This window comes from Triticum aestivum, chromosome 3A, assembly GCF_018294505.1.
Source record: "Triticum aestivum cultivar Chinese Spring chromosome 3A, IWGSC CS RefSeq v2.1, whole genome shotgun sequence".
Taxonomy (NCBI): Eukaryota; Viridiplantae; Streptophyta; class Magnoliopsida; order Poales; family Poaceae; genus Triticum; species Triticum aestivum.
The window spans coordinates 667279289-667299679 of record NC_057800.1 but is presented as its reverse complement, the minus strand read 5'-3'; the positions used below and the strand labels follow the sequence as shown (position 1 = coordinate 667299679).

The window sequence follows — 20391 nt, the reverse complement described above, 5'->3', positions numbered from 1 at the left end:
GATAAGAAGGATGGCAAGGTGAACAAAGGTATATGTGATATACATATTATTGATGTGTACCTTACCAGAGCTCGCAGGTGGATATTTGATACTGGTTCTGTTTCTAATATTTGCAACTCGAAACAGGGACTACGGATTAAGCGAAGACTGGCTAAGGACGAGGTGACGATGCGCATGGGAAATGGTTCCAAAGTCGATGTGATCGCCGTCGGCACGCTACCTCTACATCTACATTCGGGATTAGTTTTAGATCTAAATAATTGTTATTTGGTGCCAGCGTTAAGCATGAACATTATATTTGGATCTTGTTTGATGCGAAACGGTTATTCATTTAAATCTGAGAATAATGGTTGTTCTATTTATATGAGTAATATCTTTTATGGTCATGCACCCTTGAAGAGTGGTCTATTTTTGTTGAATCTCGATAGTAGTGATACACATATTCATAATGTTGAATCCAAAAGATGCAGAGTTGATAATGATAGTGCAAATTATTTGTGGTACTGCCGTTTGGGTCATATTGGTATAAAGCGCACGAAGAAACTCCATACTGATGGACTTTTGGAATCACTTGATTATGAATCACTTGGTACTTGTGAACCATGCCTTATGGGCAAGATGACTAAAACGCCATTCTCCGGAACTATGGAGCGAGAAACAGATTTTTTTGGAAATCATACATACTGATGTATGTGGTCCGATGAATATTGAGGCTCGCGGCAGGTACCGTTATTTTCTCACCTTCACGGATGATTTGAGCAGATATGGGTATATCTACTTAATGAAACATAAGTCTAAAACATTTGAAAAGTTCAAAGAATTTCAGAGTGAAGTGGAAAATCATCGTAACAAGAAAAATATGATCTGATCGTGGAGGAGAATATTTGAGTTACGAGTTTGGTCTACATTTGAAACAATGCGGAATAGTTTCGCAACTCACGCCACCTGGAACACCACAGTGTAATGGTGTGTCCGAATGTCGTAATCGTACTTTACTAGATATGGTGCGATCTATGATGTCTCTTATTGATTTACCGCTATTGTTTTGGGGTTATGCTTTAGAGACGGCTGCATTCACGTTAAATAGGGCACCATCAAAATCCGTTGAGACGACACCTTATGAACTATGGTTTCGCAAGAAACCAAAGTTGTCGTTTCTTAAAGTTTGGGGCTGCGATGCTTATGTGAAAAAGCTTCAACCTAATAAGCTCGAACCCAAATCGGAGAAATGTGTCTTCATAGGATACCCAAAGGAAATTGTTGGTTACACCTTCTATCACAGATCCGAAGGCAAGACATTTGTTGCTAAGACTGGATCCTTTCTAGAGAAGGAGTTTATCTCGAAAGAAGTGAGTGGGAGGAAAGTAGAACTTGATGAGGTAACTGTACCTGCTCCCTTATTGGAAAGTAGTTCATCACAGAAATCGGTTCCTGTGACACCTACACCAATTAGTGAGGAAACCAATGATGATGATCATCAAACTTCATATCAAGTTACTACCTAACCTCGTAGATCAACCAGAGCAAGATCCGCACTAGAGTGGTACGGTGATCCTGTCCTGGAGGTCATGACTTGACCATGACGAACCTACGAACTATGAGGAAGCAATGATGATCCCAGATTCCGCAAAATGGCTTGAGGCCATGAAATCTTAGATGGGATCCATGTATGAGAACAAAGTGTGGACTTTGGTTGACTTTCCCGATGATCAGCAGGCCATCGAAAATAAATGGATCTTCAAGAAGAAGACAGACGCTGATGGTAATGTTACTGTCTACAAAGCTCGACTTGTTGTGAAAGGTTTTCGACACGTTCAAGGAGTTGACTATGATGAGACCTTCTCACCAGTAGCGATGCTTAAGTCCGTCCGAATCATGTTAGCTATTGCCGCATTTTATGATTATGAAATTTGGCAAATGGATGTAAAGACTGCATTCCTAAATGGATTTTTGGAAGAAGAATTGTATATGATACAACTTGAAGGTTTTATCGATCCAAAAGGTGCTAACAAAGTGTGCAACCTCCAGCGATCCATTTATGGACTGGTGCAAGCCTCTCGGAGTTGGAATAAACGTTTTGATAGTGTGATCTAAGCATATGGTTTTATACAGACTTTTGGAGAAGCCTGTATTTACAAGAAAGTGAGTGGGAGCTCTGTAGCATTTCTAATATTATATGTGGATGCAATATTGTTGATTGGAAATGATATAGACTTTCTGGATAGCATAAAAGGATACTTGAATAGGAGTTTTTCAATGAAAGACCTCGGTGAAGCTGCTTACATATTGGGCATCAATATCTATAGAGATAGATCAAGACGCTTAATTGGACTTTCACAAAGCACATACCTTGATAAAGTTTTGAAGAATTTCAAAATGGATCAAGCTAAGAAAGGGTTCTTGCCTGTGTTACAAGGTGTGAAGTTGAGTAAGACTCAATTCCCGACCACTATAGAAGATAGAGAGAAAATGAAAAGTGTTCCCTATGCTTCAGCCATAGGCTCTATCATGTATGCAATGCTGTGTACCAGACCTGATCTGTGCCTTGCTATTAGTCTAGCAGGGAGGTACCAAAGTAATCCAGGAGTGGATCACTGGACAGCGGTCAAGAACATCCTGAATTACCTGAAAAGGACCAAGGATATGTTTCTCGTTTATGGAGGTGACAAAGAGCTCATCGTAAATGGTTACGTTGATGCAAGCTTTGACACTGATCCGGACGATTCTAAATCGCAAACCGGATACGTGTTTATATTGAATGGTGGAGTTGTCAGTTGGAGCAGTTCTAAACAGAGCATCGTGGCGGGATCTACATGTGAAGCGGAATACATTGCTACTTCGGAAGTAGCGAATGAATGAGTATGGATGAAGGAGTTCATATCCGATCTAGGTGTCATACCTAGTGCATCGGGTCCAATGGAAATCTTTTGTGACAATACTCGTGCAATTGGCTTGGCAAAGGAATCCAGATTTCACAAGAGAACCAAGAACATCAAGAGACGCTTCAACTCCATCCGGGATCAAGTCCAGGTGGGAGACATAGAGATTTGCAAGATACATACGGATCTGAATGTTGCAGACCCGTTGACTAAGCCTCTTCCACGAGCAAAACATGATCAGCACCAAGGCTCCATGGGTGTTAAAATCATTACTATGTAATCTAGATTATTGACTCTAGTGCAAGTGGGAGACTGAAGGAAATATGCCCTAGAGGCAATAATAAAGTTATTATTTATTTCCTTATTTCATGATAAATGTTTATTATTCATGCTAGAATTGTATTAACCGGAAACATAATACTTGTGTGAATACATAGACAAACATAGTATCACTAGTATGCCTCTACTTGACTAGCTCATTGATCAAAGATGGTTAAGTTTCCAAACCATAGACATGAGTTGTTATTTGATCAATGGGATCACATCATTAGGATAATGATGTGATTGACTTGACCCATTCTGTTAGCTTAGCACTTGATCGTTTTTGTTTACTGCTATTGCTTTCTTCATGACTTATACATGTTCTTATGACTATGAGATTATGCAACTCCCGAATACCGGAGGAACACTTTGTGTGCTACCAAACATCACAACGTAACTGGGTGATTATAAAGGTGCTCTATTGGTGTCTCTAATGGTACTTGTTGAGTTGGCATAGAACAAGATTAGGATTTGTCACTCTGATTGTCGGAGAGGTATCTCTGGGCCCTCTCGGTAATGCACATCACTATAAGCCTTCCAAGCAATACAACTAAAGAGTCCTGGATATGATCACCAACATGACGAGGAGTCTTGAAATGGTCGAGACATGAAGATTGATATATTGGAAGCCTACATTTGGACATCGAAAGAGTTCCGGGTAAAATCGGGATTTTACCGGAGTACCGGAGGGGTTACCGGAACCCCCCGGAGGCTAATGGGCCTTGTTGGGCCATAAGGGAAAGAGAGAGGGGCCGGCCTAGGGCAGGCAGTGCGCCCCTCCCCTCTGGTCCGAATTGGACTAGGAGAGGGGGCGCCCCCCCTTTCCTTCTCTTTCTCTCCCTTCCTTTCCCCCTCCTAGTAGGAGTAGGAAAGAGGGGAATCCTACTCCTACTAGGAGGAGGATTCCTCCTCCTAGCGCACCAACAAGGGCCGGCCGGCCTCCCCTTGCTCCTTTATATACAAGGGCAGAGGGGCACCTCTAGACACACAAGTTGATCACAAAGATCTCTCCCAGCCGTGTGCGGTGCCCCCCTCCACCATAATCCACCTCGGTCATACTATAGCGGTGCTTAGGCGAAGCCCTGCCACGATAGCTTCATCAACATCATCACCACGCCGTCGTGCTGACGAAACTCTTCCCCAAGCTCTACTGGATCGTGAGTTCGCGGGACGTCACCGAGCTGAACGTGTGCTGAACGCGGAGGTGTCGTACGTTCAGTACTGAGGATTGGTCGATCATGAAGACGTACGACTACATCAACCGCGTTGTCATAACGCTTCCGCTTAATGGTCTACGAGGGTACGTGGACGACACTCTCCCCTCTTGTTGCTATGCATCACCATGATCCTGCGTGTGTGTAGGATTTTTTTTGAAATTACTACGTTCCCAACACATGGGGCATGCTTCCACGAGAAGGTTTGTCATCTTACAGATGAAACAAACCATGGGCTTCTTGTAAACTTCTTATCATGACAAGGTTCACCATAGTTGAAGATTATCACAATAGCAAAAGCATTACTTGGATCCTTGATTGGAACCATTTGCTACTTGTGAGTGATACGTCTCCAATGTATCTATAATTTTTGATTGCTCCATGCTATATTATCTACTGTTTTGGACATTGTTGGGCTTTATTATCCACTTTTATATTATTTTTTGGGACTAACCTATTAATCAAAGGCCCAGCCCAGAATTGCTGTTTTTTGCCTATTTTAGGGTTTCGAAGAAAAGGAATATTAAACAGAGTCCAAACAGAATGAAACCTTCGGGAACGTGATTTTCTCAACGAACAAGACCCGAGAGACTTGGACCCTACATCAAGAAAGAAAAGTGGAGGCCACGAGGTAGGGGGGCGCGCCTACCCCCCCCCCCCAGGCGCGCCCTCCACCCTCGTGGCCCCCCTGTTGCTCCACCAACGTACTCGTTCCTCCTATATATATACCTACGTACCCGCAAACGATCGGAGACAGTGCCAAAACCCTAATTCCACCACCGTAACTTTTTGTATCCATGAGATCCATCTTGGGGCCTGTTCCGGAGCTCCGCCGGTGGGGCATCGATCATGGAGGGCTTCTACATCAACACCATAGCCCCTCCGATGAAGTGTGAGTAGTTTACCTCAGACCTACGGGTCCATAGTTAGTAGCTAGATGGCTTCTTCTCTCTTTTTGGATCTCAATACAATGTTCTCCCCCTCTCTTGTGGAGAACTATTCGATGTAATCTTCTTTTTGCGGTGTGTTTGTTGAGATTGATGAATTCTGGGTTTATGATCAAGTCTATCTATGAATAATATTTGAAACTTCTCTGAATTATTTTATGTATGATTGGTTATCTTTGAAAGTCTCTTCGAATTATCAGTTTGGTTTGGCCTACTAGATTGATCTTTCTTGCAATGGGAGAAGTGCTTAGCTTTGGGTTCAATCTTACGGTGTCCTTTCCCAGTGATAGTAGGGGCAGCAAGGCACGTATTGTATTGTTGCCATCGAGGATAACAAGATGGGGTTTTCTTCATATTGCATGAGTCTATCCCTCTACATCATGTCATCTTGCTTAAGGCGTTACTCTGTTTTTAACTTAATACTCTAGATGCATGCTGGACAGCGGTCGATGAGTGGAGTAATAGTAGTAGATGCAGGCAGGAGTCGGTCTACTTGTCTCGGACATGATGCCTATATACATGATCATACCTAGATATTCTCATAACTATGCTCAATTCTGTCAATTGCTCAACAGTAATTTGTTCACCCACCATAGAATACTTATGCTCTCGAGAGAAGCCACTTGTGAAACCTATGGCCCCCGGGTCTATCTTCATCATATTAATCTCCTACTACTTAGTTATTTCCTTTTGCTTTTACTTTGCCTTTATTTTACTTTGCATCTTTATCACAAAAATACCAAAAATATTATCTTATCATATCTATCAGATCTCACTCTCGTAAGTGGCCTTATAGGGATTGACAACCCCTATTTGCGCTGGTTGAGAGGATTTATTTGTTTTGTGCAGGTACGAGGGACTCGCGCGTAGTCTCCTACTGGATTGATACCTTGGTTCTCAAAAACTGAGGGAAATACTTACGCTACTTTGCTGCATCATCCCTTCCTCTTCGGGGAAAACCAACGCAGTGCTCAAGAGGTAGCAGTGAGCTGCGTTGGAATTTCCCCTGAAGAGGAAGAGTGAAGCAATATAGTAGTGGATAGTATTTCCCTCGGTGAGAACCAAGGTTATCGAACCTATCGGGGAAGCACACAATTGCCTAGTGAACGGTACCTACACACATACAAGAGCAAGTACTTGCACCCAACACAAGCAAGAGGGTTGTCAATCCCCTTAAACTCATTACTTGCAAGGATTAAATCTAGTAATGATAGATACATAAATTAAAAACTAAAATAAAAGAATTAAAATTGCAGTAAGGTATTTTTGGTTTTTGTAATATGATTTAAATAGACCTGGGGCCCTAGTTTTCACTAGAGGCTTGTCTCTCATAAAAATAGCATACGGTGGGTAGACAAATTACTGTTGGGCAATTGTTAGAAAAGCACATAGTTATGACGATATTCATGGCAACGATCATGTATATAGGCATTATGTCCATGACAAGTAGACCAAAATGATTTTGCATCTCCTACTATTACTCCACCAATTGACCGCTATCTAGCATACATCTATGGTATTGAGTTCATGACAAACAGAGTAACGCTTTAAGAAACATGACATAGCAATATGATAAAACCCCATCGTTTTACCCTTAGTTCATAGCAACAATACAAATACGTATCTCGCTACCCCTGCTATCACTGGATGAGGACACCACAAGATTTAACCTACTACAAAGCACCTCTCCCACTAAAAATAAATCAATCTACTTGGACAAACCAAATGGATAGATCGAAGAGAAATACAAAGTTGTCATGATCATGGATAATAAAGTTCAGAAAAGACTAAATTACTTTCAGTGAATATCCCAATCATAAATTGTCGGTTTCAAAGTGTTGGGGAACGCAGTATTTCAAAAAAATTCCTACAATCACGCAAGATCTATCTAGGGATGCATAGCAACGAGAGGGGAGAGTGTGTCTACGTACCCTCATAGACCGAAAGCGGAAGCGTTAAGCAACGCGATTGATGTAGTCGAACGTCTTCGCGATCCAACCGATCAAGTACTGAACACACGGCACCTCCGCGATCTGCACACGTTCAGCTCGGTGATGTCCCTCGAACTCTAGATCCAGCTGAGGCCGAGGGAGAGTTTCGTCAGCACGACGGCGTGTTGACGGTGATGATGAAGTTACCGACGCAGGGCTTCGCTTAAGCACTACGAAAATATGACCGAGGTGGAAGTCTGTGGAGGGGGGCACCGCAGACGGCTAAGAGATCAACTTGTGTGTCTATGGGGTGCCCCCTCCCCCGTATATAAAGGAGTGGAGGAGGGGAGGGCTGGCCTCCTATGGCGCGCCCCAAGGGGGGATTCCTACTCCTAGTAGGAGTAGGTTTCCCCCCTTCCCTAGTTGGAGTAGGAGAAGAAGGAAGAGGGAGATAAGGAAAGGGGGGCGGCCCCCTCCCAATTCGGATTGGGCTTGGGGGGCACGCCCCTCCTCGTCTCTCCCACCAAGGCCCATTAACTCCCCGGTACTCCGGAAAATGCCTGAACCTATCCGAAACCTTTCCGGTGTCCAAACATTGCCTTCCAATATATCAATCTTTATGTCTCGACCATTTCTAGACTCCTCGTCATGTCCATGATCACATCCGGGACTCCAAACTATCTTCGGTACATCAAATCACATAACTCATAATACATATCATCATCAAATGTTAAGCATGCGGACCCTACGGGTTCGAGAACTATGTAGACATGACCGAGACTCATCTCCGGTCTATAACCAATAGCGGAACCTGGATGCTCATATTGGTTCCTACATATTCTACGAAGATCTTTGTCAGTCAAACCGCATAACAACATACGTGTGTTCCCTTTGTCTTTGTCATCGGTATGTTACTTGCCCGAGATTAGATCATCGGTATCATCATACCTAGTTCAATCTCGCTACCGGCAAGTCTCTTTACTCGTTCCGTAATGCAACATCCCGCAACTAACTCATTAGTCTCATTGCTTGAAAGGCTTATAGTGATGTGCATTACCGAGAGGGCCCAGAGATACCTCTCCGGCAATCGGAGTGACAAATTCTAATCTCGATCGATGCCAACTCAACAAACACCATCGGAGACACCTGTAGGACATCTTTATAATCACCCGGTTACGTTGTGACGTTTGATAGCACATTAAGTGTTCCTCCGGTATTCGGAAGTTGCATAATCTCACAGTCATAGGAACATGTATAAGTTATGGAGAAAGCAATAGCAATAAACTAAACGATCATAGTGCTAAGCTAACGGATGGGTCAAGTCAATCACATCATTCTCTAATTATGTGACCCCGTTCATCAAATGACAACTCATGTCTATGGCTAGGAAACTTAACCATCTTTGATTAACGAGCTAGTCAAGTAGAGGCATACTAGTGACACTCTGTTTGTCTATGTATTCACACATGTACTAAGTTTCCGGTTAATACAATTCTAGCATGAATAATAAGCATTTATCATGATATAAGGAAATATAAATAACAACTTTATTATTTCCTCTAGGGCATATTTCCTTCACTAAGAACCTACATATCAGTTGTGAGCAACAACCCTTTGAGAGTTCGGCCAGGGACTAAACACGTCCGCAATCCTAAGAGCATCTCTAGCCACGCCCCCAACAGCCCCCCTAGGCGATTTTCAGCGCCGACACCCAAAAATTGGCCCAGTCGCGCCCCCAGGAGGCCGTTTTCACCGGTTTGGGCTGAAACTGGCGCCAGCGGACCCAGGCCGAACCCGGTGCGCTGGGGGCGCCCGGGGGCACCGGGGCGAGTGATTTTGGCGCGACAAAGCTGCGGGCCCGCCGAGTCAGCGACACTCGCCTTGTCGTCCTCAGAACGCCTCGGTTTCTCGCGGGGAATCAATGGCAAGGCTGCCGCCGTTCGGCCTTCCATTGATTCCTCATGGGCGGCACTTCACGAGCGGCGCGGCGACGCCCCCCCTCCCGCCACGCGACACAAGGCGCCTGACTCTAAAAGCAACGCCTCCCCCCTCGCCTCTGGCCACAGCCACCGTCGAGCTCTGCCTCTCTCCCCGTGCGCAGCCACCATCGTCCTCCCCTCTCTCCCCAATCCCATCCGCGACGATGGTCGAGCGGTTCCCCGGCAATGGGGCAGCAAAGACCCGCCGCTGGCATACCCTGCTGCGGCCACCGCCCTGGTCCCCTACCGGAGCGCTGGGAAATGGATGCCCTGGAGGTTCGGCTCATCCTCTTCTTCCTCCTCCCACTCCTCCTCCTGCTCCTCTTCCCACTCCTCCGGCTCGCCGGTGGTGTTCAGCGTCAAGGCCGAGCCCACAGCGGAGACGCCGCTCGGCCGGCGCACCTGCATCGTCGGCATCGTCATCAATGAGGGAGGCGGGCACGCCTGCTCCTCGGCCCCTCCCCGCTACGTCAAATCAAAGACGGAGTCGGGGCTCGCCGGCGGCGTCAAGGAGAAGCTCAACAACGCAGCGGCCTTGAAATGGGCGCGTGAAGACTAGGCGTGGACAAAGCTGGAGCGCCAGCGCCGCACCTACGAGCAGTTCGCCGCTTGGCGTCGTGGCCGCGACGAGGGAGGCGTCGTCGTCCTCTACGACAGCGACGATGACGCGCCGCTGCCACCGGTCTGCCAGGGCGACGCCGGGCAGGGGTCCAGCAGGGGCGGTCGCGTCAAGGAGGAGAAGGCCGACGAGGACGACGACGAGGATGGCGGCAACGTCGGTGACTTCGCCGTGCTGAGCGCGTTCTTCGACCCGTAGTTGTAGTTGGACCGTTTTTTTAAACTTTGTTATGTAATGTCATGTTCGCCGAACTTTAGCCGAATATTTGTCCAGTTTGCCGAACTTTAGCCGAATTCTTTTTTTAACCGCCTTCTGGGGGCGACCCTAGGACCGGCGGCTAGGAACCCGAAAGCCCCCACACCGAGTTTAGCACCGGCTCGCCCCAGGCGGCGATTTTATGCACCCCCTGGAGGGCCAACGGCTGGAGATGATCTAAGTCATGGATGAATATGGTGGATGAACTACAGATGAACACAAGGAACTATCCAGGTTCAGGCCACTTTCTTGGTGTAATCCCCTAATTCTGCTTTGTTTTGTATTGCAATGGTATGGAGCTATAATGTGTTTGTTACAAGATGAGAAGATCGGCTCGTGTCTCCTCCTAGGCCAAAAAGATCGACCCCCTGTGAGTCTTGGGTCTCCCGTATTTATAGCGTCGAGGGACACCTTGTCGAAGGTTCTGATTGGTTGAATATATATTGGAGTATACTTGTGTAGCATGTACCATGGTGGCATGGTTTCCCATGGCATGCTTGTACGAGTGATGATGATGTCCTTCTGAGGCAGCGTGTTACCCCCCCCCCCCGATACTTGTCTGCCTCCTTCGGTATTCGTTGGGCGGTGTTGAAATACCGCCACTGTTGCGTCGTGGACAACACAAGAATCTTATCATGACCACCGCAGATGACTTGGTTTACATGGATCCCTCAGGAGCATAGGCGGGAGGCTTGAGCGGTACACCCTTAGTCTGCCACCTAGCCTCAGCAACCATCCTTTGGTCATGGGTCACTGCTCGTCTGGTTTGGGGATGATGTTTTCCCCTCTCAGACATGTTGACGCGCCCTTCGCGGAAAGGCCCCAGGAAGTAATCGTAGGAGCACGGCTGGTTTCATCTTCTCAGGATGCTTCGTATTGCCACATGGCCAAGTTCATCAGATGTTGTGGAGCTCTTCCAAGGCTTCCCTTCATGCACACGAAAACATACGGCACGATTTGTTTTTTAGGCCCACTACACTGGAATGTTATTACGCTGGTTTTAATGACGCCGATAATAGCCCCCGGGCCCATCTCTCTGTTGCCCGGTGGTAGTAGCGAAGAGGGGGATAGGGCCAAGCAACCTCAGGGATATGACATGTGGCAGCCTGGGCCTTCTCATAGGGACTATCCAAACCGGCCTCGGCTCTGTCATAAGAGTGTAGGCTTAATCGATTACCCTAAGAGAGCAAGGGTCGTCTCCTTCAGGGAAGGCAGAGTCGCACGGGCGACCCAAACAAGGTTGTTTGACTGCTATCATTGTGAGAAAGTAAGAGTTGTTTTTCTCTTTCTTTGTTGTTTTCTCATCCTCGTGTGATTTAACAGTAGCCGCCCTCCGTTGCCAGTTTGGATAGTTCAGGCGACGAAGGAATTCTAGTGTCGCCGAGGGGGTACTTGGCAAAAGGTTGACACGTGTTGCCTCCTGTTGGTCGCACTTTGCCGAGAACCTTGCAGAGGGAACTCGACAAACATTTTTTGAGTAGCACCATATGACACTCGGCAAATACTGCGGACACATGGCGTCCTCCAATGGACCTGTCTTTGCCTAGTATGCCGCCGGAGATAGTCTGGCAAACCTTGCTGCCACCTGGCAGGCGCCGTTTTTGCCGGCTGGTGCTACGTCTTGAGCTTGCGTTGGTTTTCCCCGAAGAGGAAGGGATGATGCAGCAGAGTAGCGTAAGTATTTTCCTTAGTTTTTGAGAACCAAGGTATCAATCCAGTAGGAGCCCACGCTCAAGTCCCTCGTACCTGCACAAAGGGATAGCTCCTCGCAACCAACGCGATTAGGGGTTGTCAAGCCCTTCACGGTCACTTACGAGAGTGAGATCTGATAGATATAATATTTTTGGTATTTTTGGTATAAAGATGCAAAGTAAAAAGTAAAGACAAAGAAAAAAAGCAAAGCAAGATTAAAGTAATGGAGATTGATATGATGAGAATAGACCCGGGGGCCATAGGTTTCACTAGTGGCTTCTCTCAAGAGCATAAGTATTCTACGGTGGGTGAACAAATTACTGTTGAGCAATTGACAGAATTGAGCATAGTTATGAGAATATCTAGGCATGATCATGTATATAGGCATCACGTCCGTGACAAGTAGATCGAAACAATTCTGCATCTACTACTATTACTCCACTCATCGACCGCTATCCAGCATGCATCTAGAGTATTAAGTTAAAAACAGAGTAACGCCTTAAGCAAGATGACATGATGTAGAGAGATAAATTCATGCAATATGAAATAAACCCCATCTTGTTATCCTCGATGGCAATGATACAATACGTGCCTTGCTGCCCCTTCTGTCACTGGGTAAGGACACCGCAAGATCGAACCCAAAGCTAAGCACTTCTCCCATGGCAAGAACTACCAATCTAGTTGGCCAAACCAAACGGATAATTCGAAGAGACTTGCAAAGATAACCAATCATACATAAAAGAATTCAGAGAAGATTCAAATATTATTCATAGATAGACTTGATCATAAACCCACAATTCATCGGTCTCAACAAACACACCGCAAAAAGAAGATTATATCAAATAGATCTCCACAAGAGAGGGGGGGATCTTTGTATTGAGATTCAAAGAGAGAGAAGAAGCCATCTAGCTACTAACTATGCACCCGAAGGTCTGAGGTAAACTACTCACACTTCATCGGAGAGGCTATGATGATGTAGAAGCCCTCCGTGATGACGGCCCTCTTCCGGCGGAGCTCCGGAGTAAGCCCCAAGATGGGATCTCGTGGATACAGAAAGTTGCGGCGGTGGAATTAGGTTTTTGGCTCCTGTTCTGATCGTTTGGGGGTACGTGTGTATATATAGGAGGAAGAAGTACGCCGGAGGAGCAACGAGGGGCCCACGAGGCAGGGGGGCGCGCCCTAGGGGGGCGCACCCCCACCCTCGTGACCGCCTCTTTTGTTCCTTGGAGCAGGGTCCAAGTCTCCTGGATCACGTTCGGTGAGAAAATCACGTTCCCGAAGATTTTATTCCGTTTGGACTCCGTTTGATATTCCGTTTATCCGAAACACTGAAATAGGCAAAAAAACAGCAATTCTGGGCTGGGCCTCCGGTTAATAGGTTAGTCCCAAAAATAATATAAAAGTGGAAAATAAAGCCCAATATAGTCCAAAACAGTAGATAATATAGCATGGAGCAATCAAAAATTATAGATACGTTGGAGACGTGTCAGCTGGCTGTCAAACAATTATATTTTACCGAGTAGCACCGTCTGACACTCGGGAAAGCCAATGTCGTGTTCTAGAGGGAAGACAGTTGGTGAATCCCACTTTGCCGGTAGGTGGTATGTCGAGCACCCTTTGCCAAGTGCACCACTCGGCAAAACCTGTTACCGAGCGAATATGATCCTTTGCCGAGTACTCAAACAACCTGATTCCAGTAGTCTGTTTTGTCAAGTTGAAATTGTGTTTCAAATGTAGTTGAACTGAGTGGATTGTCAAAATGTTGGTTTGGTAAGTTAAGGTCTGGGGAAGGACTAAGAGCATCTCTAGCAGACCCCATATAATGGTGACCCGCAAAATGCGTTTACACTTCGCAAAAAAACGGCTTTGTGGGCCAGCGCGGGCGGCGGCCAAGCAGACCCCGCACCGGCCCGTAAATCAGTAATTTGCATTTCAATTTCGGGCATGAAAACACATTTCCTTACTTCTTTATTTTCTTCAAGGGCATTGGATACATAATAATTCACCAAATATTGTTGGGTTTCGTAGTAATTTCAAAAAATTTCCTACGCACACGAGAGGGGGAGAGTGTGATCTACGTACCCTTGTAGATCGACAACAGAAGCATTAAATTGGTTGATGTAGTCGTACGTCTTCATGGCCCGACCGATCAAGCACCGAAACTACGGCACCTCCGAGTTCTAGCACACGTTCAGCTCGATGATGATCCCCGGACTCCGATCTAGCAAAGTGTCGGAGAAGAGTTCCGTCAGCACGACGGCGTGGTGACGATTTTGATGTACTACCGTTGCAGGGATTCGCCTAAGCACCGCTACAATATTATCGGGGACTATGGTGGAAGGGGGCACCGCACACGGCTAAGAATATGATCACGTGGATCAACTTGTGTGTCTAGGGGTGCCCCTTGCCTCCGTATATAAAGGATCCAAGGGGGGTGCGGCCGGCCCTAGTAGGAGGCGCGCAGGAGGAGTCCTACTCCTACCGGGAGTAGGACTCCCCTCCCTTTCCTTGTCCAAGTAGGAGAGGGGGGAGGAGAGAAGGAAAAGGGGGGCGCCGCCCCTCCCTCCTTATCCAATTCGGACTAAGGGGAGAGGGGGTGCGCGGCCTGCCCTAGCAGCCCCTCCTCTTCTCCACTTTAGGCCCATGAGGCCCATTAACCCCCCGGGGGGTTTCGGTAACCCCCCGGTGCTCCGGTTTTATCCGAAACTTCACCGGAACACTTCTGGTGTCCGAATATAGCAGTCCAATATATCAATCTTTATGTCTCGACCATTTCGGGACTCCTCGTTATGTCCGTGATCACATCCGGGACTCCGAACAACCTTCGGTACATCAAAACGCATAAACTCATAATATAACTATCATCGAAACCTTAAGCGTGCGGACCCTACGGGTTCGAGAACAATGTAGACATGACCGAGACACGTCTCCGGTCAATAACCAATAGCGGAATCCGGATGCTCATATTGGCTCCTACATATTCTACGAAGATCTTTACGGTCAGCCCGCATAACAACATATGTTGCTCCCTTTGTCATCGGTATGTTACTTGCCCGAGATTCGATCGTCGGTATCCTATACCTAGTTCAATCTCGTTACCAGCAAGTCTCTTTACTCGTTCTGTAATACATCATCCCGCAACTAACTCATTAGTTGCAATGCTTGCAAGGCTTAAGTGATGTGCATTACCGAGAGGGCCCAGAGATACCTCTCCGACAATCGGAGTGACAAATCCTAATCTCGAAATACGCCAACCCAACATGTACCTTTGGAGACACCTATAGAGCTCCTTTATAATCACCCAGTTACATTGTGACGTTTGGTAGCGCACAAAGTGTTCCTCTGGCAAACGGGAGTTGCATAATCTCATAGTCATAGGAACATGTATAAGTCATGAAGAAAGCAATAGCAACATACTAAACGATCGGGTGCTAAGCTAATGGAATGGGTCATGTCAATCAAATCATTCAACTAATGATGTGATCCCGTTAATCAAATAACAACTCTCTGTCCATGGTTAGGAAGCATAATCATCTTTGATTAACGAGCTAGTCAAGTAGAGGCATACTAGTGACACTCTGTTTGTCTATGTATTCACACATGTATTATGTTTCCGGTTAATACAATTCTAGCATGAATAATAAACTTTTATCATGATATAAGGAAATAAATAATAACTTTATTATTGCCTCTAGGGCATATTTCCTTCAAATATTTGCTAGAATAGTAACACCAAAGAAAACAAGAACCACAATTAGGCATTTTAGAAGATATCCAACTTTCGTAACTGCTCCCACTAGTTGGACCAACATCTTCTCCATGCCTTCATTGTTGATCTGCGGATTCTTGATCTTGCATTCTTGGTTCTTCTTCTTTGATTCTAAAGAAGTAGACATTGCTTTCCCTCTAGTTTCTTCTTTAATTGCACATACAGCCGCATCATTAGCCTCAATTCTACCAACGAGTGCACGAACATCTATTAAGTTTCTTTCTATCAATAAATCGATGTATTCTTCTTCCCAATATCAAAATGAGCATCCACCTTCCTACACACATGACCATCTCAATAAGCTACCACAATTGAACCGGATAGGTTGACAAAGCCGAATGAAAACAAGAACATACCCCGTCGTTTTCGCATTTGAAGAATACCCATCTGGGTGTTGTGGCGTGCTAGATGTTAGCCGCAACACTGTCTGTGTGCAGTCGTCGCACTGTATGAGCGGCATCGGCGAGCCGACGAGCCGCTGCACGAGTGTCGAGCCTGGGCGACGGCCGGCCGAGTCTTTGCCGGCAAACCGACGACGACGGCTAGAGGATGAACCAGTACTTGCATGCGGCGCTGGGGCTTTGTCGAAGCTGTGCGGGGTGCTCCCCGGCCTATCCATGGCTTGGCGCAGCCGCCGGTGGCCGGAAACACCAAATCCGGCGGCCGCGACAAACAGGCGTCGATTTGCAACTTTCCGGTCCGCCGAGGCGGGAGGAAGTGGTGGAGGACAATCTCGGGCGTGTGGCGGCCCACCGGCGTGATCCCAATGACTGGTATGGCCGGAATCGTAGGCGGCGGCCCGGCGATGGTGCAACCGCTCCCGCTATATATAGGGCACCAACAAGGCGAGGGGGAGAACCTGCGTTTTCGTGGGCTGGATGGGAATTTTGTCGTGCCCGGTAAAAATATTTATGGGTCTGACGCGTTTGCGGGGTCTGACCGGACAGTTTTTTTTCGCGCGGACCCGTATTTTGACGGTTATTTTTCGATCATGGCATTATACGGGGTCTGCTAGAAATGCTCTAAGTGCCCAGAAATTTAACACCTCAAATTTTGAGGTGTTAAATTTAGAGAGATGGTATACAGAGTTCCATTTTAGTTAAATGGCTAAACCAGCATGGTGTGCATGCTTCCAGGTTTGCACCAAGTAGCATCAACAACAAAGGATAATTTCAGCCAGAAGATAAGTACTAGTAATACTTTTCTGTGTAACTAACGGAATATTTCAGTACCGTGTCATATTAAGCTAGGCACGAGATTTTCAAAGGCAGCAACATTATTAATTGCTTAATAACTTGATATTTGGTGTGGGTCGGCCTCTCCGTTGGTTGTGGACTGCGGCGTCGAGATGGTGACCTTACGCGCGTCCGGTGGTCGGCCGACTGTGCTACGGTGCATGATTTCGTGGTGGTGATTCACATCAGATCAGCCGGTTGGTGGTAACTGCAAACATGATGCAGCGACTTCTTATGGCTTCATGACAATGGTGATCACTGAAAGGTCTTCGAGAGTGTTCATCTCTTCAGATCCGGTGGTTAACTTCGGTGGTGAGATACAAATTATGAACGATGACTTGACGCAAAGAAATGGTTGTGCAGTGGCGACGGGCGCAACGCTTGTAGCTGTCGGGATCGTGGAAAAGTGGTGGCAGCAACACATTAGTGACTTTGATGGTGGTGCAATTAGAGCACCCGGTCTTGAGCCCCGGGGCAAAAGCCTATGTCAGACCCGAGTGGTTATACTTGGCATTGGCGATGTTTCTTACATCGTTACCTTATTGAAGGCATTGCTCGGATATGCTCGGACTGATTCTTCAGGGTGAAAACCTAGATTCTGACCTTGTGGTTGAATCCGGCGACGACGGCGCTTAAGTGTTGCTCCCTTTCTGAAGGCGTTGCTGTTGAAGAACCTCGTCGTCAATGTGGTGTCATGAGATGGTTGGTGCGGATACGGTCTCCGTTCTAGTTTGTCGGTCCTAGATCTGATCGCTTTGAGGCTTTTTTTTCTTATTTTCTCGCCTACTAATAGATTTGGTCTTATATGACTTTGCTTGTCGCCGGTGAGTTTTCGCATGTGTGAGTTGATGTTGGCTGTGTGCATCCTAGTTATGCAGAGGCCGGATGTGTGCTCATTATGTTATGTATCTTCTGGATGCTCCGTTTTGAGCCAATAAAATTCACCCTTTGTCGAAAAAATAACTTGGCTACCTATGACTGTTTGACAGCACATAGTACGTTACAGCTCCAGGCTTTTGTCACACAAACCAGATGAAATTACAATCACTTCGGCATAATCCTTCCTTGCGGGATCCTAAGGGAGGGCCTCCTCCTCCAGTGCTACTGGAGCGAGGATCCACACTACCACAGGAATGAGCTATTCCCGTCGTTTCCTTTGCAGAGCCAGCGGGGTCGATGATCAATCTAACCCTTTCTTCCGGGACCCTGCCGGGGACTGCAGCCATCCTGTGAGGCGGCCAAATTATGTGTGTGACCGTCCCCTCCAGCAGCTCAAGTGGAACCTGCATCCATGCACGCAAATACCAAGATTAAATTCGAGATGCTTGTCACACACTCATACAGAAGGATGTGTGTGCGCGCGCTACCGCTACTTACAGGGCTGTACGTCCTCGAGTCCTTGCTCTGGCTGGGGTTGTCGCCTTCCACCCAGCAATGGCCCTCGGGGACCTCCAGGAGCTCCGTCGTCCCCCGCAGCCGGATAAGGTCGCCGGGCAGCGCAATCAGCCTGCTGACAACCCCTCTGTGGTATGCCTTTCCTTCACTGAAAATAGGCTCTTTGCTGTGGCCGACCAGGCTCCTGCAACCCATTCATGTCACGCCTCCAAAAACCATTCATATATGACTGTGACCCGGCCCAAGAGGCTCTTACCGGAAAGCGACGACGTCGCCGCGGAACCAGTCGAGGCGACGGCGGTCCACCAGCAGGAGGTCACCTGGCATGGAGTCGAGGGTGGGGAGCATGACTGGGCCGCCGCATGCGAAGGCGAGGCCTGTGGAACGTATGGGGAAGTCGACGCTGAGCACGCCGGCGCCAATGGTCTTCACCAGTGACCAGAGGCTGCTGGAAGGTCGTGCTCGGGCCATCACACACAAGGCAGCAGAGCAAGAGAATGGGACTGTGGGGTGGTAGTGAGTTGCAGCGAGAGACCTGAGCAGATCGATGGAGGGAGGAGTGGCACTGCAACAGAAATAGAAGAGGGGGCGGTTGCAGTTGGTTGGCACATGGCAGAGGCGTGCAAACTTTTTTGACTGTTCCTCGGAGACAGGCGCTCCGGCTATTCTGCAGCGAGGGCGGCTATCAGTGAGACCGTGAGAGTATCTCCAGAACTAGGACAGAGTACAGATAGCTGTTGGCACATGTACATGACTCGAGAGGCGACCAGGCTGAGAACAGCGGAACCGGCTCCTCTACCGTCGTGAAGGCAAGGTAGGTTGCTACAGTAGCCTACCTTTGGGCCACCTATCAGCCTTCAGATCTAGTATGAATGGCTCAGATATCTTGCTACAGAACATAAACAGTGTACATGCTACAATGCGAAAACAGCACATCTTGCTACAGTAAACTCTGCTATAGTGTAACCTGCCGTGCCTTACGTATTTTCCATTTCACAGGTTACTGTAGCACCCTACCGTGCCTTCACGACGGTAGAGGAGCCGGTTCCGAGAACAGCATGCATGCACAAGGATTCCATTCGAGCGGTTGGCTCTGCTTGCCTTTTCTAAGTACTCCATTTTTAAGGAGGAAAAAACAAAAAACGCGAACATTGTGGCCTGACACACCACATATAGCACCCAAAGGAAAAAAGACTAACTACTCAAAAAACTATCTAGATACACCGCATCAGCCTCGTACCAGATCCTAAACTCGTCTAGGATACGGTCCACGAGATCATAACCTCCACTTGCAAGCGAAGCGAAGCATTGATGCCAAATTTCCCTAGCGACAACGCATTGAGCCAGGATATGAGCCGCCGTGTCCTTCTCCTGGCCACAGACAAAGCATGGAGAAGGCAAATGTTGAAGTCCGTGGCGGAGTCGCCTGTTCGACGTCCATCGACTATATTTCAACGCTAGCCAGACAAAGATCTTGCATTTTAAGGGCACCCCACATTTCCATGTACACACAGCCTCAGAGAATTGTGTGGCGCCTTGGCAAAGCATATCATAGACATAACTAGCAGAGTAGTGCCCAGATCGGGTCCAGCTCCAGGTAAAGGAATTCGGGATGCTGTTACTAAAGAGATACCAAAACGCTAATAAAGGATGCTGATCCTATACCTATATCCATTGTAGAGTATCAGCTAAGGCCCGGTACCACTAGAAATGTTCTCGTGTAGTACATACTGATTTGCTGACTGATGAAGGTACCTTTGTAGTTGCTCTAAAGCAGATCCTGCAATAATGCTTGCAAGGAATACATTAGCAAAGTCGGCACCAGAACCATGTCTCTTCACAGCAATAGTAGACAAACTAAGTTTCCTCCTTTTTGCTTCACAAATTCGAGAGGTTAGCAAACCTAGGTTTTTCAATTCTTAACGGCAACTTTGGAGTTTCTGTGGATCTTTCTATCTTTTACATCTGCACCTCATATGCTTTTGGTAAGGAAATAACTATACAAGCAATCCTCAAATGGATCACACTTCATCATATTTACGATACATTATTATCATCAAATACCAACAGTGAAACAAAGTTAGTAATTTACCACAGAAGTTACAAAAATTATCCAAACCAGACAAGAGGGTAGCATTTTTACAAACGCTACTCA

General features: G+C 46.9%; 2 protein-coding genes across 2 annotated transcripts; both read right to left on the bottom strand.

Moving 5' to 3' along the window:
• Positions 1 to 15638: 15638 nt before the first annotated feature.
• Positions 15639 to 16390, bottom strand: LOC123059011 (uncharacterized). The gene is made up of 2 exons (XM_044481675.1): positions 15963 to 16390; positions 15639 to 15883 (listed from the first exon to the last, which is right to left on the bottom strand). Exons 1-2 carry the CDS (start codon positions 16223 to 16225, stop codon positions 15832 to 15834), a joined length of 315 nt encoding a protein of 104 aa, XP_044337610.1. The 5' UTR covers positions 16226 to 16390; the 3' UTR covers positions 15639 to 15831.
• A 1339-nt stretch (positions 16391 to 17729) lies between these two features.
• LOC123059010 (mitochondrial inner membrane protease subunit 2) lies at positions 17730 to 18849 on the bottom strand. Its single transcript, XM_044481673.1, has 3 exons — positions 18493 to 18849; positions 18219 to 18420; positions 17730 to 18124 (listed from the first exon to the last, which is right to left on the bottom strand). Exons 1-3 carry the CDS (start codon positions 18705 to 18707, stop codon positions 17861 to 17863), a joined length of 681 nt encoding a protein of 226 aa, XP_044337608.1. The 5' UTR covers positions 18708 to 18849; the 3' UTR covers positions 17730 to 17860.
• Between the last annotated feature and the right edge of the window lie 1542 nt (positions 18850 to 20391).

Excerpts from the sequence above, each read along its gene's own strand:
- LOC123059010 (XM_044481673.1), bottom strand. The coding sequence starts at position 18,707 with ATGGCCCGAGCACGACCTTCCAGCAGCCTCTGGTCACTGGTGAAGACC. Across the intron at positions 18,421-18,492 it reads GGCGACGTCGTCGCTTTCCG|GAGCCTGGTCGGCCACAGCA; the intron begins GTAAGAGCCTCT and ends AATGGGTTGCAG. Across the intron at positions 18,125-18,218 it reads ACTCGAGGACGTACAGCCCT|GTTCCACTTGAGCTGCTGGA; the intron begins GTAAGTAGCGGT and ends GCATGGATGCAG.
- LOC123059011 (XM_044481675.1), bottom strand. The coding sequence starts at position 16,225 with ATGGATAGGCCGGGGAGCACCCCGCACAGCTTCGACAAAGCCCCAGCG. Across the intron at positions 15,884-15,962 it reads TCAAATGCGAAAACGACGGG|GAAGGTGGATGCTCATTTTG; the intron begins GTATGTTCTTGT and ends TCATGTGTGTAG.